This window comes from Perca fluviatilis, chromosome 1, assembly GCF_010015445.1.
Source record: "Perca fluviatilis chromosome 1, GENO_Pfluv_1.0, whole genome shotgun sequence".
NCBI lineage: Eukaryota > Metazoa > Chordata > Actinopteri > Perciformes > Percidae > Perca > Perca fluviatilis.
In genome coordinates this window covers 22,559,417-22,584,641 of record NC_053112.1, presented here as the reverse complement: position 1 = coordinate 22,584,641, position 25,225 = coordinate 22,559,417, and the positions used below count along the sequence as shown (strand labels likewise).

The 25,225-nt window shown below is 39.1% G+C and overlaps 1 protein-coding gene across 3 annotated transcripts; it reads right to left on the bottom strand.

Annotated features, from left to right (window-relative positions):
* Positions 1-1,465: 1,465 nt before the first annotated feature.
* LOC120562642 lies at positions 1,466-24,646 on the bottom strand. Of its 3 annotated transcripts, none has more exons than XR_005639813.1 (5): positions 24,522-24,646; positions 7,102-7,179; positions 6,927-7,008; positions 6,322-6,648; positions 1,466-3,498 (listed from the first exon to the last, which is right to left on the bottom strand). XR_005639813.1 is itself a non-coding variant. In XM_039806499.1 (4 exons), the coding sequence occupies exons 2-4, from the start codon at positions 6,985-6,987 to the stop codon at positions 3,101-3,103; spliced, it is 786 nt and encodes a 261-aa protein (XP_039662433.1). In that variant the 5' UTR covers positions 6,988-7,008; positions 7,102-7,273; the 3' UTR covers positions 1,466-3,100. The 3 variants fall into 3 exon arrangements, 1 of the variants encoding a protein (XP_039662433.1); XR_005639818.1 differs by lacking the exon at positions 24,522-24,646 and adding an exon at positions 8,406-8,479; XM_039806499.1 differs by lacking the exon at positions 24,522-24,646 and having other exon boundaries at positions 7,102-7,273.
* Positions 24,647-25,225: the final 579 nt, after the last annotated feature.

The window sequence follows — 25,225 nt, the reverse complement described above, 5'->3', positions numbered from 1 at the left end:
CACGCACATCTCAGTGAATAGACCCAACACCCCCCACTGTGCATTTTGCCCAGATGAGGTGCTCGCAGAAGAAGAAACTTACAAACTTACAAACTTCTCAATGTTACATCAAACATTGAGAGATGATGTAACAAGACAGCAGGGCCTCTTGAAGAAACGGCCCATGTTGCCTGAGGCAACAGAGAAGATCTGGCTGCTCTGTTACAACACCAATATAATTATGTAAAGAAGGAACAAGAAATCCATACATAAAACATTTTGGCCATGATAAATATAGTTACAGATGGATATGTTTATTCAATTTGTGAATTTTAGGACAAATTAGTCTGGCAGTATGCTTATTGTAACATATTGAACTGTATTGGACCATCTTTACACCAACCTACAGTAATCATGCAAACTATTTGGTGCACAGTTAAATAGTTTCACTCATCAGTTATTTTTTGCCTTTTAACCCTGCAGCCTACCATCAAAAATGAAAAGCAGTGTGGAATCAATATTTGTCCAGAGTATGACTGTTACTGTAAGTGTGTAACTTGCTCCCTCTTGTGATAAGAAGTGCATGCTACAAGTAGAGAATGACACTGATGCAGTTTGTTGCCTGGTAATAACCGAAAACCAAGACGCTCTGATGTGCAGAAGAAAATATTTTACTGGAATACAACAGTTGACAAAACAGTCCCATTCCAAGGTCCATGAGTTCTTCAAGAGTTATTGTTCACGTTTGCTTGGATCAAAGCCAACAAAATATGAAACAAACATAGATGGAACGTCTCAGATTTTTTTTTTTTATTTCATAATCTATAATTCCATGACAACTGAGTAAACTCCATTTGAGGGCAATGTAATATCCCCAAAAGCTGAAGAATAGTTACTGAATAGAACTTGAGGTGAAATTTCTCTATTACCCATTTTTACAAATTTTTTTGAAGCTCAACTGCAGATCTTGACTTTATAGAACAACTTAAGCATCTTACATTACATCCATGTTGCATCTATGAGCAAGCCATGACGTTTAGAAAATATATCACTTTCTGTCCCATCTAAAAAAGCTTGACTTCATCCCTGACTTTATTTTTTCCGACCGATATTTGTTTTGCACACTTTTCCCTCTGAGATGCATCGGTTCAGGAATGTTATATATATACAGTATATATATATATATATACAGTATATACTGTATATATATATATATGTATATATATATATATATATATATATATATATAGAGAGAGAGAGAGAGAGAGAGAGAGAAAGAGAGATGTTTTTTTTGCTAAGAAAGATTAACATAACTCCCAAATCACGCTTTTATTTCAAAAGATTGTTGTTTTAGCATACTGCCTTCTTTAGGATGCACAGTCACTTACATTTATTTATTGCCAGATGCCTTTGTCCAAAGCAACTTGCAAATGAGTTACAATCCAAGCCAGAGTAAATAGCCTTCATCACACGATTAAAAAAATTGTCATAGAAAGAAATTCTTTATTTCTTCTTAAAGGCTCCACTCTGAAAGCTTACAGCAGTAATTACTTACTAGGAATGTTTAATGTAAGCTAAATTCTTTTGAACATCACAATATAAAACAATAAGTAATAAAGTGTTGATATGTCATAATGCATTAGATCAATCAAACATCTCCCTCTAAAGCTCATTAATGATGGTTCCATGTTTGATTAAAGAGTTAATTTAAAAATTCAGCCATTTTGACTGTGAAAGTATAATTTAGTTTTGTGACATATTATGTAAGTTGCTTTGCTTTTGCAGTGCAATCTCATTTTGTCATTAGTCAAAAATAATATTTCACAAAAAATCACCAAAGAATGTGTGTTTACTCCACAAACACAAACATTCAAGTTCTCAACTTATCTGGACTGGTGTGTGTATATTTGTGTATATAGGTGTCTATCCTTGTCCACTACAATAGTCAAGGTGACCTCGTAGTCATTCACTCAGTGAGCTCTCAGCTGCAGCAACATCTTGCTAAAATTTCAACCTGCCCCTGCGTGGCACTGATTTAGTGACGCCATTAGCAGAGAGTCATTCTGACTTGAAAAGGTTCTTAACTGTCCTGTCTGAAGAGAGGGCACTGAGGCGTTAAAGAGGCAGAGTTTTAGCCTTGGAACTGGGATTGTCCTTCAGCTTTGAGCTATACCTGCAAAGACAGAGGGCTAGTTGAAGATGGGGAAACAGGGAAATGATATGTATCTGTCTTCTGACTTATCACACTGACTACTGGTCAGATTTAAAATGAAAAGAATACAGTTTTGCAACTCTGACAAGACATTATCTGTCACTGCATGTTGTTCATATATGACGAAGTACATTTTACTACTATAGTGGTGTGTAGTCATGCAGATAATTTTGGTCTGGTTTCCCGAGGTTTGAGATATTAATCTCTGAGATTTCTGCAACCACCCCGATAAAACTGACATGCTTGGAAATGCAGGCAGGATGCTCAGAGCATTTTTTTCCACAAAAAGTGCCCCAATAAACCACAGACCTTACTGTAAACGGTGGAACGACCTCTACCAAAAATTGTTCCTATGAAACCTGTTCAATTTCTGTATGTTGAAGTAAATGCATCCATTTTGCCCTCCATGTGGACAGTCCTCTGCCCCTTAAACAGCAGCCACAGCCACATCTCAGACTATAGTTCACCAGAGGGCAGCATCCATCCACAAACAACACACAGACATGTTTCATGACAGAGATTTCCTGCGTCCTGTTATTTGATATTTCACACAAAGGCTTCTGTGTGTCTGAGGGGAATTCGTGGCAGAGCCAATCTTTTGATGTCTGCATTCTGTTCAAGATGGACAGATTTTATTTTTCTTGCAGAAAGCGTTCATTCACACAGCAAATATGACACAGTTTAATGAGTATTAGCCTCTCAGCAGTCTTTCATTTCCTTGTTCACTTCAGTCAAGACTAATTAACCTTTGTACCATGCGTGATGACTCACTTAACTGAGAGCATTGTTTGCCTGAAATTTAAAATATACACAATTCTGAGTACCTCATTGTTCTTTATCAATGTTAATCATCGCTTCACCCTGATATCTTATTACACTCCATTATGTGGAATTACTTTGACAAATCCATTATTTCAGTGTGACAGCAAGTACAATTGAAATACACAAAAATGTCCACATAGGTCCTGGTGATCCAACTCCATTCCTGAACAGTTGTGTAGTTTCCTGTGATCTGATTATTGACAATAATTCTGGATGCTGAACCAAAGTGCTTGTAATGTATCTACCAGATGTGGTGCTCTTCAAGGAACAGTTGTAGGGCACAGTTGAACTTTTCCGCTCAAGGTAGCTATGGATAGTCAGCCAACCCCCTTTGTCCAAATGTTTAGTAGTGTGTTGCCTCACAGACCCATCTGAGAGATGATGGGAGCCGTGAAACCAGTGCACATCTCCGTCTGGGTAGACGTATTTGAAGGTGCAGGCGGGACCGTCACTAGTCGAAACACCCTCAACGATTCCACAACACTCTGAGAGGAAGAACATAACAAGAGTTTTGAAATTAACTTCAATAATGTACTTCATGTACAGAACATTAGGGACACTTAATGTTCTCAGTTAGCATGTGAAACTATCAAAAACCCACAGTACCTCACTGATTATTCCCATTATCAAATCTATACCAATCACAAGGAAGCAGTGGTGGAAGGTGCATTTACTCAAATATTGTAGTGCAATTGCAATTCCACATTACTTTACCCGCTACCTTTTAGTAAAAATAAACATACTTTTTACTTCTCTCTATTTAGCAATTATAGCAACTAGTTACTTTGCATGCATTGTTTTACACCCAAAACGCATGATGGGCTTATAAAACATGATGCTTATTTAAATATATTACTCTGCCCAACAGTACAGTCTATAAAGTTGTTTACGTTATCTTAACTAGTAGGTACATTAAACTACATTTTATTAAAGGCATTCTGGTAATTCATAAGGATTTATATGTTTTAACTAATGTCTTCATCGGCTAAGCTTTGTCTTTATAGCTATTGAGCAATTTAATTCATCAGGAAAATTCTGTAATTGGGTGGTTCAACCACTTACTTTCTGCAAAAGAGCTGCAAACCAAAATCGATTAATTAGCAATTCATGCAGACCGGCTGGCTCATTTTCTAAAAAAGCCACCAGTTCTGCATTTTAAAAGTATTAAGTCATTAATAAACAGTTAACAATATCAAAATTCCACCAGAATGAGTACATTATTTTAAAAGGGGATTGTGCATTTATGATTTACTAATATGCCACTAGTTTGCAGTTGTTAATAATGAATTCATAATTTTTGTAACAATTCATTTTGGTTCAGATGCTCTGCAGTTTCAGTTCAGAAGGAAAATAGTCCATTGAAGTTGCCTTCCTGATGCTTGTGGAGGATGAAAAACCAGCCAGAGAAATGTTCCAAGACCTGACAACTCAAAGGTGGTTTTTAACTGACGGTATCAGTTTTATTTGTGTATAAAACATTGATACATTACCTATTAACCAATGATCAAGCCTTTAGTTGTAATTTACCAACGCCTTAAAGAAATATGTCAATGTCAAAATCAATGCATGAGGAGTAATAATCCAATACTATGTCCATTGTTTTTTGGGGGGGGAATTTTAGGCCACTTATTTTTGTAAAACAAAGTATCAAAAACTGAGGACACGCAGTTGGATGCTGTCCTCCTCTCCTACTTCAATGCCTAACAAATCTCTCTCTCTCTCTCTCTCTCTCTCGCCACACATTAGTCTATGTGTACCGATTCACTTGCCTCTTTGTGCTACAACCTTGTTTAGCAAGAAAATCGTTACCGCCAAATTTTCCCAGAACGTCTGCCTCCAACTGAGTCCTTAACCAAATATCAGTGCCACATTGTTTACTTCCAGATCATGGTGTGGATTGGAAAGGAAGGTGACATGAACACAGTGGCTTGAGGATGGAAACTGGTGGACAACTGGTTCCTGCCAGTTATGACCAGTGAGACTTCTGCCCCAGAAAGCCTCCTGCAGATGATAATGTAATTGCACAACTGCCTGCCGAACACAACGGCCCAGTTGTAGGGCATATGGACTACCAAGCATGCCTGCTTGTGGACCATTTCAAGTTGGGAATTGTGAGAATCGCTATAATCAACCTCTATGGGAGGAAGAGTGTGAAGACTAATGGTAAATCTAGTGAAGGTCACAGTGCAACAAAGTATAACAAAATAAACCAGAATAAGAGGAAACTGAAGAAAATATAAAAAAATATGTAAGAAAAATATTAAAAAAATATAAAAATCAAAAGTTGAAAAAAACAAAACTCATTATAAAAAATATTGAAACAAAATAAAAGGGGTTAGCGGTACTACTTTCCCTTAAAGGTAAATGTCGAGCAAATTTTAATTACCTCTTTTACTGTGGGCTAGCCTGTGAAATCATAAAGTCTTATGTGATCTCATCTTAACCTATGTTAATACATTGTATATTTATTTGTTGATTATATTTTGTATAATTAATCTGAATCGGCAAGGTAATTAGTAACTGAAGCTATTAAATAAATGTAGTGGAATAAAAACTACAACATTTGCCTCTGAATTGTAGTGGAGTAGAAGTAAAAAGTATCAGAAGATTGAAATACGTAAAGTAAAGTAAAGTACCTCAAAATTGAAAAAGTAAACAACAGCACTTCATTTTGTACTTTCTACCATTTGGAGTTTGGACCACTAGTTTGCTATGGAGCTGTGTTTATGAGTACCTTTTTCTTGTCTTGTGCACGCACACTATATACTGACACTACACATACTGTAGGCCTGCCAATGGTTTCACTCTATTGTCGTGATCAACAAGTGTGCCAAAAAACACACAGAAATGAGCCAACAAAGGCAGTGCAGAAGGACACAGGTGAATGTAAACAATACAGTATTTATAATAAATAAGCTTTTCAAATGTTTTATAATTAAGTAAATGCATTTAACAGGTTTGTTGGACTTCAAGGATAACACAATGCTTGCAATAGTGAGGTTTTATCACCTTAAGTACATAACTTGCCTAGTTTTGATAAACTGATTAGAACTAATCTTAGAATTAATGACTCTTTGTTGGTGCAACCCAGCCTGAATGTAAATATTTGACTTTGTTTAGTAGAAAACTGCACAGGGCACCATTACTGTAAGTAAAGAATCTGAATAATTATGCCACCACTGCAATAGAGGAAGTAGCTAAAGAAGCAGACGTGTCTTTGTATTTTGTACATTCATGATAGCAGTTTTACAAAATAGTGTTGAGACATATCACTGTTTGTCTAAATAAGAATGGCTGTGGACACTGACCTTGTAACTCCACTATTGTATATTGATGCTTAGCTCCCTGGTTGGATTGCAGTTTACACCTGTAGTCTCCGCTCTCCAGTGGCTGCACTCTCTTAAAGATGAGAGATAATTGTCCATGTTTATACTCACAATGGAAGTGACTTAGAGTGTGCCTGTGGTGTGTGATATTTCCTTCATTGTCCACAGAACAAAAAGATCTGTTGTTTTGGGACCAGTTCATGTGTTTGATTGATAGTCCATGCCGTGATGAGGACACGTTGCAGTTTATGGTAACCTGTTTGCCGCACTCTGCAGTAATCTTGGGAGTCACACTTAGTGTCACCAACTCTGTAGACAAAGAAACAAATATTGTACTGAGATTTAAAGGAAACAAAAGCTTCTTGTTGGTTTAGCATTGTTATTTGCAGAACCCCACTGCTATAGCTTACATTATTAGGGTATCACACCCAGATCTTCCTTTTAAACCTTTAGAGGAAGAATCCAGAGATTCTTTCCTCCTGTATACCTCTGATCATTTTGAAGATTCAACAAATTTGTGACTTTTTCTTCAATAAATATGTCTACTGAACAAATGAGTTTAAAATGGTTCAAATAGTTTCACATACCTTGTGGTGTAACGAATGCAGTTAGAAGCCAGAGAAGTGTATACAATGCTGTGTACACCATTGTTCCCTCTTTTGCATTTCACTGTAACATGGAGAACAATCACAATAAAACAAGCTCATTTAACACTTATATTAAAAAAGCAGCATGTTTGTCTTTTATCAGAGTAGAACTGACCTCAGGATGATTGGTGCTTCTGCTCAGCTCTTCTCAAGTGTCTCTGATTCCTTATGGTATCGTCCTTCAGACTTGTCCCTAAGAGCAGAACGTTAATGATTACAGAATGTAGAGGAATTACCAGAAAGGCTTATCTCTGTGGAGGGTGTGTGCTGTAATATAAACAACAATGGGAAGGGAAAGGAAAGTGTGGTGTTTGTGTGTGTGTGTGTGTGTGTGTGTGTGTGTGTGTGTGTGTGTGTGTGTGTGTGTGTGTGTGTGTGTGTGTGTGTGTGTGTGTGTGTGTGTGTGTGTGTGTGTGTGTGTGTGTGTGTGAGAAGAAGTGAAAGAAACAGACAGAGTGAAGGCCTGTTCATGAAAAAGATTAGGTTTTTCCCATGAGGTCATTATGACTATTTGATATTGTTCAAACTTCCTTCCAATAGCCACAAGGGAAAGGCTTTGATCTTTTATGTTCTACAGAGTCACTCTTGCTCAGTTGAGGACTGTGTTGTGTCCTATTGTAAGTTCTTTAGTCATTTTATTGGAAGCAGTCATGTAATCATGGAAGAGTGAGATAAATGTCAATAACACACACACACACACACACACACACACACACACACACACACACACACACACACACACACACACACACACACACACACTACACACTCATCAAAACATCATCAAGACATCATCATCAAGACATCATCACTTGATGATGATGTCTTGATGATGTTATATATATATATATATATATATATAAAATTGAATATATATTCAAGTTTATATCATTATATTTTTACTTAGTTTATGTGGGTTAACCATATGTGACTTCAGAGTTACATTTTGGAAAATAGGGAGAATGTACAATGTGCCCCAGGTGATGGGAAAGCTGTGACATTTTGGGTGAAAATCTTGCTGATGCAGGTTTAGAGCAAAATCTGCATATGTAAAATTTCCATGTTGAGACTGCATGCAAAAATACAGCATCCCAGTTATTTCAATGAGGAGGGAGGCAAAAAATGCAGGGTCATCTTGCAAAACGTTTCAGAGGCTCGAGGCCACTTTTGCCGCTACCAGCATACTGTGTAGCACACCCAAATCTTTGACCGCAACTGTCGGACGTAGTTGCATTTAGGCATCATGTTTGTGACAAGAAAGAAAATGTGTGGGGAAAAAAACCAGACAACATCTCTGCTGCACTATAACAATGTCACACTGCTTATGCCTTTGGTACTTGGAGACCACAGTCATTTTTTACACGGCAACTAGAAGGGGGCTCTTAGTAAAACTTCTTCAAGTCTTATTGCTTCACGTACCTTGTTTTGGCAGAATAGATGCAGTTATACGCCATAGCAGTATTGTATGTTGTGTTCTGAATCCCTTCACCAGTTTTCTTGCATTTTACTGAATTGTGAAAAAAACTTAGCATTAAAATGTCACTAATGATTTATTACTGTCAGTGTTATAACATCAACTGTTTTTTTGTTTACATTATGTTTTATGCATAATGTACAGAAGTGACTTCTTCCTGCTGCAGCTTTGGTAGTTATGACCAACAAACACAACAAAACAGCCAGTCATGTTTACCATTAGTCCTCATCTTAACAGTGAATCTAATCAACTTAATGATTGGCAGATTCAGTTCATCAACATGAAGCCAAGCAGACAAACTGATAAACCTTTAAAAGTGGTTGACATTTCTGTTGATGTTATCTACCTGACAGTTTCTAGTGAGCCTGTGTCTCCTGCCTTACATTCTGATTTCTGTTGTACTGTCCTTTGCCCTAACGGCAGGCTTTTATGGTTTTATGAGCACAGTACACACTATTGTCAATGTTGATGTGGCCATAGCAATAAAGTATTACATTTTGAATCAACAGTCTGCCGCCTTTCATATTCAACATCACTGGGATTTTTTACTTTGGTTAACATTGCAAGATAGGGCATGGCATGGCTGAGTTCAGGATAGTATCAACTCTTTCACCACTGTATTAGTCATTTAATGGCTGAATCATACCTCCATATACCTCCAATTGCTCAAATCCTACCTTATTGGGTAGATGTTAATCTTATTGCATATCTTCTGCTGTGTAATTTGTAAGGTTATGTACAGTACAGGCCAAAAGTTTGGACACACCTTCTCATTCAATGTGTTTTCTTTATTTTCATGACTATTTACATTGTAGATTCTCACTGAAGGCATCAAAACTATGAATGAACACATATGGAATTATGTACTTAACAAAAAAGTGTGAAATAACTGAAAACATGTCTTATATTTTAGATTCCTCAAAGTAGCCACCCTTTGCTTTTTTGATAGCACTGCAAACCCTTGGTGTTCTCTCAATGAGCTTCATGAGGTAGTCACCTGAAATGGTTTTCACTTCACAGGTGTGCCTTGTCAGGGTTAATTAGTGGATTTTTTTCCCTTATTAATGGGGTTGGGACCATCAGTTGTGTTGTGTTGTGCAGAAGTCAGGTTGATACACAGCCGACAGCCCTATCGGACAACTGTTAAAATTCATATTATGGCAAGAACCAATCAGCTAAGTAAAGAGAAATGAGTGGCCATCATTACTTTAACAAATGAAGGTCAGTCAGTCCAGAAAATTGCGAAAACTTTGAATGTGTGCAAGTGCAGTCGCAAAAACCATCAAGCGCTACCACGACACTGGCTCACATGAGGACCACCAAGAGTCACCTCTGCTGCTGAGGATAAGTTCATCCGAGTCACCAGCCTCAGAAATCGCAAGTTAACAGCAGCTCAGATTAGAGACCAGATGAATGCCAAACAGAGTTCTAGCAGCAGACACATCTCTAGAACAACTGTTAAGAGGAGACTGCGCGAATCAGGCCTTCATAGTCAAGTAGCTGCTAGGAAACCACTGCTAAGGAGAGGCAACAAGCAGAAGAAATTTGTTTGGGCCAAGAAACACAAGGAATGGACATTAGACCAGTGGAAATCTGTGCTTTGGTCTGATGAGTCCAAATTTGAGATCTTTGGTTCCAACCGCCGTGTCTTTGTGCGATGCAGAAAAGGTGAACGGATGGATTCTACATGCCTGGTTCCCACCGTGAAGCATGGAGGAGGAGGTGTGATGGTGTGGGGGTGCTTTGCTGGTGACACTGTTGGGGATTTATTCAAAATTGAAGGCATACTGAACCAGCATGGCTACCACAGCATCCTGCAGCGACATGCCATCCCATCCGGTTTGCATTTAGTTGGACCATCATTTATTTTTCAACAGGACAATGACCCCAAACACACCTCCAGGCTGTGTAAGGGCTATTTGACCAAGAAGGAGAGTGATGGAGTGCTGCGCAGATGACCTGGCCTCCACAGTCACCGGACCTGAACCCAATCGAGATGGTTTGGGTGAGCTGGACCGCAGAGTGAAGGCAAAAGGGCCAACAAGTGCTAAGCACCTCTGGGAACTCCTTCAAGACTGTTGGAAAGCCATTTCAGGTGACTACCTCTTGAAGCTCATCAAGAGAATGCCAAGAGTGTGCAAAGCAGTAATCAGAGCAAAGGGTGGCTACTTTGAAGAAACTAGAATGTAAGACATGTTTTCAGTTATTTCACACTTTTTTGTTAAGTACATAATTCCACATGTGTTCATTCATAGTTTTGATGCCTTCAGTGAGAATCTACAATGTAAATAGTCATGAAAATAAAGGAAATGCATTGAATGAGATGGTGTGTCCAAACTTTTGGCCTGTACTGTATGTAACTACATTGCGCTACTGTACGTTAACTACGTCACATACGTACGTAGCTGTAGTTACATAACAAACATAGTTATTTTAACCCAAACCATGATCTTTTCCTAAACCTAACCAAACTGTGACCATTTCACAATGTTAACCACATGTTTAAAACTGGGACCGTTTTGTTTAGGTACGAGGATGTGTTGATCTCTTTCCACTGGGAAGGGGTGCTAATTTAGGAAATGTCATGTTGGTCGTATAGAGGTAGGAACAAACAACCTACTGTACGTGGACTAGTCAAAGCAGTAAAAGCACAGTTGTAACACACAGTTACACTCACCTAAGTGGAATGCAGTCATCATTAATGGTATTAATTCCTTTAATGCCCAGTCTGTAATCTGTCTTTGGTTATGCACACATACACTACACAAAAATACATGTTTTACTTCAATTCACTGTCTCATATTACAGGGAACCATGGTGTCAAAGTCTCAGGCCTTCCCTGCCCTGCACGACAGCAACGATGCGGCTTAGTTAGACGGCATGTCGGGTTTCATCCTGTACTTAATTGCTGTGGGGACCAGATTATCCATAACACTGAGTTTTATCTGTTGCATTCACATGATTTGCAGAAGTTCTGGTAAACCGCTGAAGTTGTCGAGTTGTGTTTGAGTCACATTCTGGACCTGCTGCTAGGATGATTAATCAGGTAGATTTTTATGCAGTAAGGGGAAAACTTTGAATCTCCGAGTTTGGCGATTGGTGAAGGTTGTGTATTACATATTTGTTGTTAGGGACTGAAAATTGTTACATTGATACAGTAGAAACTTTTTTTCCCCAGAGCGCTTGGATAATGTCAAAGATTGCAGTGTTAAACCAAAGAATGATTTATGTGACATTCTCTGGATGTTACTTCTGTTAGATGAATCACTTATGGCTCCAAAAGCTAATTTTTCAGTTATTTGAAACATTGGCCAGTGGTCTAATTACCACCAATACAAAATAACATGAATTATAGAGCTCAGTGCATAAATCATTTTTGTAGAATAAAATAACACCAAACAACAGTTGTAAGGTTTTTAAATGACAAAAATGGAAACTTGTTTAAGAGTCATGAAGATGCTAGTACAAGTAGCACTCATAATTCCTGTGTATCTAATTCCTGACTTTAGCTGTTAAGCCCCCCACTAAAGCTCTGCCTCAACGAGATTTAAAGAATATAAGCCTTGCTGGCACTTAACTCCAAAAGTTCTATAAGAATCTCAATTACAATATGTTGTATACTGCTGCAAGTTTAGATTTCAAATGCACCTTGATGCATTACTGGTAAGTGAAACAAAGCCTCCCAGTTCATGATGTTGGATTAAACATATTTAGTTCTATTTTGAATCTGTTCAAAAAAAAGTTGTGGACATTTAAAGCAACACTAAAGCACTTTTCCCGCTTCAGTCCCGCTACAGGTTGGAAGCGTAATTGTCCATTACATTACATTATGCAAGCTTGCCAGATCAGGTGATGGATCTGTAGTTTGAATAAGACATAATGAGACATTACGACAGCGGTAATGGACAATTCCTCTTCCAACCTGTAGGGATTTTGTAGCTGATACTGACATAGGAACAGAATTGCCATTGTTTTCAAGTCTACAATAAATAGGTTAATCATTGGCATCGACATAAAGGTGAAATACATGAACAATAATAACTTGCTAAACAGATAAAGAAGAATGCATTTACAATCATTGGGCATGTGAGAAACACGACTTTGTATAACACTGTAATTCTTTTGTATGTATACAGTATGAAAAGTCTGTGGCTGTTTCAGTTTCTCACAGACTTGGGTTGGAAATCATTGCTATTGTTGTGGGCCTTGTAAAGCCTGTTGAGACATGCTGTATGATACTGGAAAAACACTGGACTTGACAGTTTTCCCAGGTTTACTTTTACTTTTCAAAAAGGAATTGCATTTATTGAAATCCCTGCTTCTATAGGTTAGACATTCCCAGAATTCTTATCTGGGTCAGCCATACAGTATACACACTCTTTGTAAAAGTGGCTCTTGAGCAGTGCTTTTTGTCAACTTGCCAAAAAAACAAATCACAAACCTAAAACTATTTTACACCAGAAACCAGTGTTATAGTCGAGACCACCTAAACCGAGACCAAGTCATCACCAAGACCATGATTGTATCAAGACCGAGACAAGACTTTGAGGGGTTGAGACAGAGTCAAGACCAAGACCAAGGCAGGGCGAGACCAAGTCAAGATCAAGACCAGACCATTGTGAGTCCCACACTGCATGACACGATAAAAAGTGTGGAAAATGCTAACCATAACCACTCCTCAAATTGATGTGAAAGATCCACAGTCCCATAAAACCCCACCCACAGAAAACAAATTAAGATTCTTCTTCATTCACCTCTTTCATTGCCATAATTGTATCATGAGAAATGCCTTGATAAAATAATCAAAAAGCAGTTATGGTCTTGACCAGTCTTGAAATAAAATCCTGAGTCCTCTTTATCTGAGACCAAGACAAGACAAGTAAAAATGCGGTCGATTCCGAGACAAGACCTTCAAAAAGTGGTCTCGAGACCAAGACAGATCTCGCGTACAACACTGCCAGAAACTAAGATTTATGAGCACTTTATGAAGCAACATCTCACCATGTATATGGGATATGTAGTTCAGTATTCATGGGGGATTTGGACCAGACCACAGCACAATGAATCATAAGCACATGGGTGATATCACTTTGTTCTCAGCTCAACACAGTATTTTTTCTGGGTCAGGTTAATGGACCTTTTTCAAAGCAGACATTTTGACTTGTCATAGTAGGAAAAGCACAGCTGAAATTGATAACCTTAACAATGGCTCAATTCCATCAAGTGTCCCATTAAGCTATTTCAGTGAGTCAACATGCACAATACCAGGGCCTCTCCTAAGTGGAATCATTATTGATTTTGAACACACCTGTGCTTTTCCTACTATGACATGTCAACATGTCTGCCGTGAAAAAGGTATATAGCCAGTGTCTTTTGGTTTTCTCCACTTCTGCTACACCTTCAACTCACTTGAACTTCTCTTTGTGCAACAATTTGAGAAGTATTACTTTGGTACTGTGCTTAGATGTTTGACTGGAAAGACAATGTGTGTAAAGAGAGGAAAGCTGCCCCCCCTTCTCAGCATCATTGACTGCTGATTCCAGCCATCAGCAGCATGGTTGTAGTGCTTGGTACAGCCATTAGTGGTGGTGACTGGTGACCTGCAGAAAATGGCAGGATGCATTTAATGCTACTATCTCCTCCTTCAAGAGCCGTAAGTGAGAGGGGCACAGGAGAATCGAAGCAAGGCTCTAAATTATACAGCATTTGATTTGCGAGCAAAGAAGCAAAGCAGTTTGAACAAAAAAACTAGTTTTTTTGTTGAAATGGCTGAGCGCAGGTAGCAAGTGACTCGCCACTCACATAAAATTGAGCCAATTTTACCCAACAGTCACAGAGGCGCCTCAATGGATCTCTGCATGGCAATGATTGTAGTCTTTAGCTGTACTATGTTTTTTAGGGACAATAGTTTGAAAATACTAGAAAAACACAGCACTCCTTCCTGTCACACATGAGTTTATACATGCTGTCAAAAACAGGAATCATCTGCTACAGTTGCAATAAACATTGGCCTTCATTTGAACAGACATACTCTGAGGGTCCATTCGATCAGGCACATACCTTTATGTTTCCAGAGTCATAATTTTATTTTCATTTTTCATTTCATTTAATGTTGTTTGAATACGGGCAGATGCTGCGACATAGACATTTGTGCAACAAATATCCAATGTACAGCATCACAGCATTTATAGCTATTGCTAATGCCCGTCCCTAGAAGGGCTTTAATACAGTCATAAAAACATACATTAAACATTGCCACATTAAATGACATAAAGTAAATACACATAAAAGGCACATCCATCTGTGCTATTGACTTGGTAGTAGAGAAACATCACATTATATAACTAATGCATTAGCTGAGAGAGAGAGACAAAGTGCTTGTGACCAATAATTATCAAATTCAAAGCTAATTCATTTAAAATGCCCCAAAGCAGTCCTTCTCTTTAGCTAGAGAATGTCTTGAGTCATAAAGTATGGTAAAAGATTCCCAATGAGATTACATCATCCATAGCATCTTTATAAGATATTCTGAAATGCTCTAAAACAGTTACATTTGAGTCAGGGTTTTAGTAGTTTTAAAAAGCTAGTAGAGTTTGGCCAGCAACATGATCTGTGACGACACACTAATACACAGCTCCACAATATATTAATATATTATATTGACAAAAATATAGTAAAATATCAATTGGCTCTTACTGAAACAAGTTCACGCCGTTAACCAGACATAACCTTTGTTCAATTGTGTAACTGGAAAGTCCAGCACAATCTGTGTAAATTCTGATCTAAACATACATTTCAATCTGGGCAAACAACTGTGAGCTTATTAGCAAACCTTTGGAGATGCTATTTTCTGAAAACATGTGAGAGGAAGACACACTTGACAAATCCTTACTCCGACACACAGACACACACATGCTGACAATCACTCAACACTTGAAACACTTGAAACATCAAATCAGGCACTTAAAGAAGAGACCATTATCCCCTAATTTTATAAACACGGACAGACAGATTGTGCTGTCTGTGATTCCAGTTTACCCAGGAGCCTCGACTCCAGACTGCTCTCTTCTACCAACCTTGCACAGACCAAACCAACACATTACATTCTATGACTCCCCCGCTGCCCCAATCCACCCTCTCTGTCTGTGTCCTCTGTTCAAGCCCTTAAACTCTGAGGACATCTCCATCACACACAATCATGAATCACATTTATGAGCTGATCTGGAAGCTTCGCTGCGCTCATAAACACACCACCCGACCCAATCTCCACTCATAAAGAGTGCAATCACACAGTTAATGTCTATTGGAAGGTTTGTTGGAGGTTACAGAATGAGAGTATGCAGGAATGGGATGAGCTGCCCTCGTGGGGTTGGAATGAAAAGAAATGACACAAACTAGACTCATCAGCTAACATTTGTTTTTGTCTTGCACATACAGTATACTAGACTACAGTATATACAATATTGTGATGAGTAAACTTTATAATGGAGCACAGATCATTTAGGTTCATATAATGCTATTTAAGACATACTTTCACATGGTCTACAAGGCTTTGGAGTCTCAAGTCATGTTTTTCTTTTTTTATATATATTTTATATAAATGAATGCTATATATTTTTAAACATATTTTCCGTGCAAACCATATAAGTGTGCTGGAAAGACGAGGTGATATCCTGAATGATCATTATGTCTTTGCTTTTATTCCTGACAGTCATAAATGACTTTTTCAATGAAAAGGTGCAAAAAACTGAGAAAGACCAGAAAGGAAATGTAGACATGAAAGGTTAATTGCTGATTGTTGCTAAGTTCTACAGTTCTGCGTTTTTGACACACTGCTTTAACATGCAATTCATCAACATTATATCCACAAAGCCCATCAGATCAATGAAAAATGTCTTGATGTTTTTAAGCCATGAATGCAGATAATTGGTTCACTCTCTGGGATCACATGATTTTAAAGGTCATCCCTTTTAACATGTTTAAAAGGCCTCACTGTCGCTGTTAGAAATGGCCTGTCACATTGATTTACATAAAGCTACAATGAACTGGTAGAAAGTAGAAAGTAGAAAGTAGAAATTACCCTCATGTGGTTAGAAAAGCTGCAGCTACTACGTGGACATGGAGAAATTAAGGAGAGTTGAGCTTTGCCATCTGTAGCATCATGATACATCAATCTTACCACAATCTACAGGCTGTTACAGAAACTAAAGATGCAATTGAATAATCGTGATTGTAGTGCAGCTGCCTGCTGTAGCTGGCAGGAACAGGAGATATTTTAGAATTGAGAGAAAATCATCATGACATGGTGTTACTGACAACACATCAAAGTCTGTTTAAAGGTATTGGGTAGTACTACTGCATTTGGGGGAAAAAAGTAGCATAAAGCCTTTTTAGATAAAGATAAATTGCCTTAAAGGAATATGCCACCGTTTGTTGAAATAGGGTTATTCACCGTTTCCTCTATATTTATATAGGTGGGCAAACGCATTTTTGTTTCAGTGCATGCATTGTCTTAGTCCGGCGCCGCCGCCGCTAGCTTAGCTTAGCGTAATGAATAGAATCCTTTGTTGCCGTTAGCATGTCATGAATAAAAGTGACCCAACAACAACAAAAACAAAACCTAATTACTTCTTGTGGCCTTCGTATTCACAACGAGTAAAAATAGCAATGCAGATTAACTAGACTATTACCTAGGCAGACTTCACAACACTGTTGTACCAAGAAAGCCTCATAACATATTGTGAAGTGAGCATAGAAAGTTCAATATGACACTGTTTGTATTATGTTGTAATATTTACTATAATAAAAAATATAATTGCATTAGCACCTCCCATGGATGTATTACATTAACTGGATACCAGATCCCAAAATGGCATCTATTTAGTTCAATGGAGTTGCTTGCCTGGCGCATACGCCAAAAACGTTTCTAAGCTTCCAGGTTAACTTCCATGATATGCGGCCTACTGAATATGCGCAGTAGTGTTTCCCCCACTGGCCCAGCCCGCGAGTTCCCGCTCGGCCCATAGACATGTGTGGTGACATTATAGGTTTTTAAATCACTTTTCTCGGCTAGATGAAAGTTTTTTTAAATACAAAAACTCCATGGATTAAAAATTCAGAATAGAAAGAGTCATAACCGACCCTATTTGCAGTTCGAGGTGCCCTGTCAACAGTTTTACAGACGTCTCTTTTACAACGGTGGACTATGGGGAAAATCCTTTTTGGGCCGCAGGGGGATTTTTTGTTGCAATACCACAAGTGGCCACTGGACAATATTAACAGAAGGCTCTTCCTGGGGTCCTGGCACCACCGCTGGCATTGCAGTTAACTAGAGGCTGCATTTGTTACTTCCACCCTCCAAGTCGGCAGAATACTGTCAGTCTATGAATTTTTAGTGATGTTTTTACATTAAAAGTAAACCAATTTGTGCATAATATGACAGGACGTGTGACATCCTCCTCCACCACGTATCCATAAATTCTTAAAGATGTTTGTTTGAGTGGCCTGATTAGCTCAGTTGGTAGAGCAGGCACACACACACACATATATATATATATATATATATATATATATATATATATATATATATATAGGTTTACTCCTCGACGCAGCGGCCGTGGGGTTGACTCCGACCTGCTGCCCTTTGCTGCATGTCATTCCCCCTCTCTCTCCCCTTTCATGTCTTCATCTGTCCTATGGAAATAAAGGCCTAAAATGCCCGAATAATCTTAAAAAAAAAGATGTTTGTTTGACACATTCAGTTTAATAAGCAGTTCAAGGTACCGCAGTGCTGTTATTAGCCCCATCCGCAATGTCCCTGTTCCTGCATGTGATTCATGGATTCATCAAATTCAGGCTGTTGCTCTTGACCAGCTCAACATTATTCTGTCCTGCATAATCAGATTTATCTGAGTCATCATTCTCTCTAATCTCTAAAGGAACGACTGTCTCAAGGATCCTCGCTTTCTTTTGTTTGGACTGTAAATGGGTGAAATACAATATTTGGATAAAAATCCCATGCCTCCTGTAAGCCCAGTGGTGTTGTCGGCAGCTTTGATGCAGGACAAATTTATGTTTGATGGAGAGTTCATCACTGAGAAACCAGCTCTGAGGAGATCAGAGGCATGTTTTTGCAGAATCAGGAAGCTAATCAGGCTCAGAGCATACAGGGTAGCTGGCCTACCTTCTTAGCGAATGTAGGGCCGTGCTCAAACTTGACGCCAATTTTTGCTAATGCTGAGGATTAGCCTCTTCTGTTTGCTTGAACTTTGCAGCTGCTGATGTGTTATTGCAGCATTACTGGGCCTAAACAAATCCTTCATTTTGGCTTGACTCCCCGATGAGATTCTAGCTTCTAAAGGTGTTTTATGATAGGATGATTAAATGTGGTTCAAACTGCCTCAGTGAAAAAAAAGATGACATGTGACGTGTTTAACACTTCACAACCACTTCACACTGAAGGGCTTATAGAAGTTCTTTCATTGCCAGACATTTAAAGTGGATATATTTACCTTCATTATAAAAAAGGATATGATTATGGTGATTGCGGTGAAAGCACACAGAGATCTCTATGCATTTCCTCCCCTCATGGTCATCCATGTCTGACAGAGAAATTATTTTCATTTAATAACAAGACTGTACAGATGTCCACATGCTGGTGCTTAGTGTACAATGCCGCTCCCTTAATCAAGCTTTAGTGCTTCACCTTGATTTGGACAAGGTGAGTCTGCAACGTAATCACAAACAGAACCTGAACCATGCAGGAGGAAGCATACAATAAATAGTCTAGCCAAGGTAGCCTCTGTGAGGCTGTACAATTTGTTTTTGATCTGTAACAGTCATGGTGAAGTAAATGTAATCAATTGCCAGAGGGCAGTGTCAAAATAAAGGTATCTGACAAATTGCACTTGAGAGGTTCATCATGTTGAAAGGAGATGTCTGTAACAGTGTTACATAGTTTATATTATAAGTTCATTATAGTGTAAGCAGAAAGGTCAACACTAATCACTTGTGAGATTTTATATAACATGTTGAGGCTGAAATAATCTTTCAGGTATTTAGTCAGCAAATATTGGACTGCATCAAATTGCATGGTATCCATCCAATAGTTGTCGAGACAAAAATAATAGCTGCACTGTACAAAACAGCTTTCCTTGCACTACACCTTGAAAACACAGCACAGAGTTGTTTCCCCTCTACTCCTCTGGATGGAAATAAACTGTTGTTGGTTTTGTGGTTCTATTCTACCTGAATTGGTGACTACAGCTGTCAGTCATGGCCGCAGCTGTGCCGCAACATATCCGGACCTGGTGGGTATTGACGGACGGCGGAGCACGCAGGAGACACGCAGCAGAGCCGGTCCGCAGCTGTTCTGCATTCAGTGGAAATCCGGAGTAACACTATAACATTGCAATAAGCCATAGGGAGCTAATACCTCATGTGCTAACTGAATTCAGGTTTCCTTCCAAGGGTTAACACTCTTGACATATCTGCCAGCTGAACACTTCTAGTGTGTAAAGCCCTTCACTCCGGAGGGAGGAAACACATTTCCTTTAACCTTGTATTGTTAAGGCTGATGGACTGAAGTGTTTGTGTTATCCAGCCGGTTGCCATGCTTCTTCATGTTGTTGTCGTCCCTCTAATTGCCCCCTCAGTCCAAATTCTCTTTCTAGCCTCACACATCTACACCTTGTTCTGCCAAAACAAGGCGGCCAAATGGCCTACGCCCTGGTTTACTGAAGAAACACGTGGTCCTAAGCAGGCCTGCAGGACATGGGAAGGACAATGGAGTGAATCAAAACTGGAAGTTTTCTACCTCTTATGGCATAAGTGTATGTTGAATTACAAGTGTGCTCTATTCTCTGCAAAAATATACTGAATGTTTGTCCATCCTGGGAGAGGGATCCATCCTCTGTTGCACTTCCTGATGTTTCTTCCACTTTTTCCCCCTGTTAAAGTTTTTCTCGGTGGGGGGACTGTAAAGCTCCTTGAGGCAAATATGCGATATTGGGCTATATACATAAAATTGACTTGGCTTGACTACAATTATCAAACACTCGGCAGCCTCATAGGTGTTTTCACATCCCCTATGGCTGCTCAGCTTAGACCCATCCATCTCTGAATTGACTATATTTAGACGTATAGGACTGGCCTCACTGCCGATGGTATTCATGGACAGTGTGTATTAGCCTTGTAGCCTCCCCTGAGAACTCACACACTGTGATTTAGTGGAGCTGAGAACCATAAATTTCATTCAGGCAGTAGAGGAGAAGTGCAAGTGAGTTATGTTTTTGTTTACAGGGTGCTGTAGGGACCTTAATCTCACAGTGATAAAAGGGGGAGAGGGTGTGTCTACAGTGAACATATGTGTTTGAGGAACTTGCATGCATGTATTTCAGGATGAGCAGGAAGTATATCTAAGTGTATATCTGGACTTTTGCAACAGTGAGAGTTCACAGGGGAGAGGATCATCCCAGATAGGTCTGAGATGTATTTGTTTTTCACAGGAGAGCTGATCTCAACAAGCCATGCTCTGTGTGGTGAGACAGAAAGTTGTTGTGTTAAACAGAGAGAAGTTGGGGACCAAACCCCAAATGGAAACTACAGTATTTTTATTCACTGGATTTGCATCTCCATTGTAAATGAACCAGTCAAAATAGAGTTCTTGATAATAATCAGCCTTCAACATAAATTTGTTAAGAACACCATTCATCAGTGAAAGTGTGCCTCATATAGCTATGAGTCTCAATATCCCAAAAATGATTGCTTCTAACAGAGTGCCGGTCAGATCATTAGCCTCCACTGATGTCCCTTTTAAAGGCATTACCCTTCATAAATGATAGCCCTGTCCATTAGTGATAGTGCATAAAATGAGCTGTTTGACTGCTGATGAAAATGGCCTCTATCAATGCTCCCACACCTCTATCACCCTGCAACTGAGGATCATTCCCCCGCCCCGGTGAGAGAAGGCACTAAGGTAGTGTCATCCATTATCTATTTACTATAACAAACATCAATAATATGTTCCTGCAGAAAGTGTTAAGTGGTGTTGGAGATGAGGGGGTTTCCATGGGGTGGGTAGTTGGAGGGATGGGGGAGTGGAGAGTATGAAGGACCCAAACAGGCGTAAGGGAAAAAACCTGTAAGCATGAGACAATAAATGCTAATGTACAACCCCTCCATCCAAGACACATACACACATGTGTGGGCATGCTACCATTGTTCTAGGGGACTCACTGTGGAAAGAGAGGTGTGGGGTTTCCAATTGTAATTCTCACATCAAAGAAGGGAGCCTCACATCCTACGTTGGAAGGAAATAATTTTACCAGCTTGACTAATGCCAGAGGTTGGCTATATGCACTCTTTATATTAACACATATTTCAAACATCAAAGCCGTCTATATGAAAATGCATCAAGTGGTAATGCTCAACATTAATTTTTACATTTTACTCTGAAAGCCAAAGCAGCAGGCAGCAGCATGCTTTGCCATAGCCTGTTAAAATTGAGGACGTAGCATCCGTGACGTCACCCATTGGTTTGTGAGCTACCATTTTAAAGCCTTGAGTTTGGCGATACAGCGTTGCAATCTTGTTTTTTTTGCAACTGGATGTGACGATTTTTGACGAGAGGGTGGAGCTGGTGAGGATGACGCGGCCAAGCCAGCGTTGCAACAGCGCTGTGCTAAGCTAAATGCTAAAGAGGGAAAGTTACCGATTTTCAACCCTTCTGAAGCGAGTCATCCAGTGGAGATTTCCCCGGCTAGTAAGCGCTGACCTCCGGGTAGGCTACTGCCGCCATTCATCTGCATCTACGGCAATATAGAAAATCAACTTTCCAGCTCATCCTAGTAGTAGCTAATTGAAGTGCATTTCCATTATGCTGAATAAGCCTTTTTTAAGCAATTTAAATGTTCCAATTAACTTTGATGAAGTGAAAACACACAGTGAGAGGGTCAAAGTTTAAGACAATAACATGGACACCACCGGGTAGCCACGCCCCTAAAGCATTTCCTGAATCAAGTGAGAAGTAGGGTCATTTCCCCATAGATTTCTATAGAAATTGACTTCTTTTTGCAACCAGTGGAGTCACCGCCTGCTGAAAATAAATAGAATGCAGGTTTAAGGCACTTCCACATTCACAGGTCCCGAAGCTTCATCCATTATGTTTACAATCTATGATTAGAGCACAGTTAGTCCTAAATGTAGCTCTAAAGGTGATCAAAATCAGTAGAAGTTTGAGAAGAAAAATTGCCAAAGGCTGGCTGGTCAAATCAGTCAAATTATATTACTAAGGCAATACAAAGAACAGCTGCAGGGCTGTCTTAGGAAATGCCAGAAAGTAAGGCACATCATTTTCAGACGAAGAAACATTAAGAGAGGTACCGGGGGAAACACAGACACGAAAGATCATTAGGTAATAGGTCACCGACTCTTATCTCTTTTCCTTTGGGAAACAGCAGAAATAGTTGACAATTGTGCATACATGTGTTGTTTGAGTATGAGGCAACACAGAAACATACCCGACAAACCGATCTTTAAAGGTCCTGTGTTAAAGAGGGTCGGTTTGTTCTATTTAGTCATGCAGCTTTAGAGCAGCTAAAATCAATATATTTATATTGACAATGGATCACATGACCACTTCCATGTCGTAGCGATGAGGCTACAGAGAATTATCACTTGACTGCAGTTAGTTTATAGCTAACTTTAATGTTGTGGTTCAGTCTCATTGCTCTCATAGTGTAACCTAAAACCCATTGTACACTCTGCACCAAACGGCAGACAGCCAGAGTTAGCGATTAGCTAAAAACAGAGCAGGAAGGAAAGTAAACATTGGATTGACACTGATAATTTGATTCTACAGCACATTTACCAAGGTTAGGTTGAAGATTACTGGAGAAAGATGGATTTATAGAACACATCATTTGAATTTAACACACATGTAAGGGAAAACAACTCTCGCTGGAAAGCCCAGGTGATTTGGTTTATATCTGATTTAGAAAACTCTTCAGCCAATCACGCACCAGTTTCGTGATCTCTGTCTAAAGGTAAAGTACATCACCCTTAACCTTAAGAATACAAAATCATAACAGATCTATAACAAACAAACCATGTAAGAATGATTACACATAACTGAAAGCTTGACTCTCTTTTTCCTGGGCCAGTCTCATTATGTTTTAGCGCACGCACGTATTTCCTTCATTTATTTTTGTGGAACTCAGCTGCTATCGTGTTCTATTATCTACCTTTGAATGAGGAACAATCATGTTTACATTTGAGAGTAGGGAGAGGAGGGAAGCTTCTAACAAAGTTCAGTAGATGTCACATTCCAAGTGTACAACACTGCTTCCTGAAAACTGTCATATGTTTGCTATGGTACATTCCTATTTTTTAAGGAATATTGTAATTTAGCCAGAGAGAACGTCCAGAAGCATCTCTTGTTGATTAAATTGGACCAAGCTTGGACCAAGTACAACTTTAAAATTACACTTATATAAAGCTTGAAAGTGTGCCATGCTGAGGCTGTCATTTTAGGACAAGACGGCTGTATTACTTTGGTGTCAAGGGAGTAGCTCCATGGCCATTTTGGCCAAAACAAACGTCAGAAATGTAATTTTAATCCAGTTGAGAAAGTCTTCTCATATGGCTTCAGGGCTTGATAGAAGTTTGCCAGCAAACGTTATGAGGAAAGCTTATCTCCCATTGTTGAAAGATTCTAGCCCTAGTGCTTGAAGCTAAATAACAAATTACAAAATGACAGTTTCACTTACAATTTTTACCAGCTGCGAGGAGTTTTAGTTATATAATTGTGATTACTTTCTTATGTTTTGTAGACATTAAGTCTCGTAATGTTGTCTTCCTAATCTTCTTACTGTCCTCTCCTGGAGTTTATGCTAAGCAAGACTGCTGTTGCTGTCACGTTGTGGCTGTTAAGTGGCTTTGTGGTTAAATTTTCAAACACATAAAAACATAACAGCATTAATATAAAATCTACTTTTATCATTAAGGTTCTCTCTGCTGCACGAACACCAGCTTGCTAAATACAAAAGCAATTTTACTCTTACCTCTTGCCTTTACTCCTTGATGGCTGTTGAATGATGTCTCATATCAATGTGCATCTCTCCTGTACTGTTCGTTATCTCACACACACTATCGCTGCTCCACCACTGCAACATGGCATCACTGATATTGACTGCTGAGTCACTTCCATTTGTGAAAACTATTGTCTGTCAAATACCTTGGCTTCCTGTCTCAAGTATAGTAATACATTCAGTGGTGTTAGCACCGGGCTGTGCTCTTCCTTCCTCTACATTTAATGTCTGTAGCCTGTTTGTTTTCATATTGATCAATGGTCTGCCTTTGTTCTTGGTAAGCTTGCTCCTGTATATGACATTTGTTATGTCTTTTATCATGAAAGAGAAATGGCAGCTGTGATCAGAATTTTTGAGTTTTGGTATTTAAGCAAACTACACGTTGCTTCATTTTGAACCCCATCTTGTAAGCCCCAACGGCTCACAAGATGGTTACAAGATGAATCTGAGGGGTTGCAAAAAAGTTAGTCTGGCTTACCGGATGGTTAGTGCTGGGATAAAACCTGACATCCAGCGCATCTCTCACACTGTCCCATCTAGACCAAGGGCAGGATTGTAAAGAGAAAAATGTTCAACAAAAGCAGATGAAACAACCAAATTTGTTTAACACAATTCAACATCAGACAAACCGTTTCCTTGCTGGAGTCAAATATTAACATTCCCTTAGAGGCAATAGT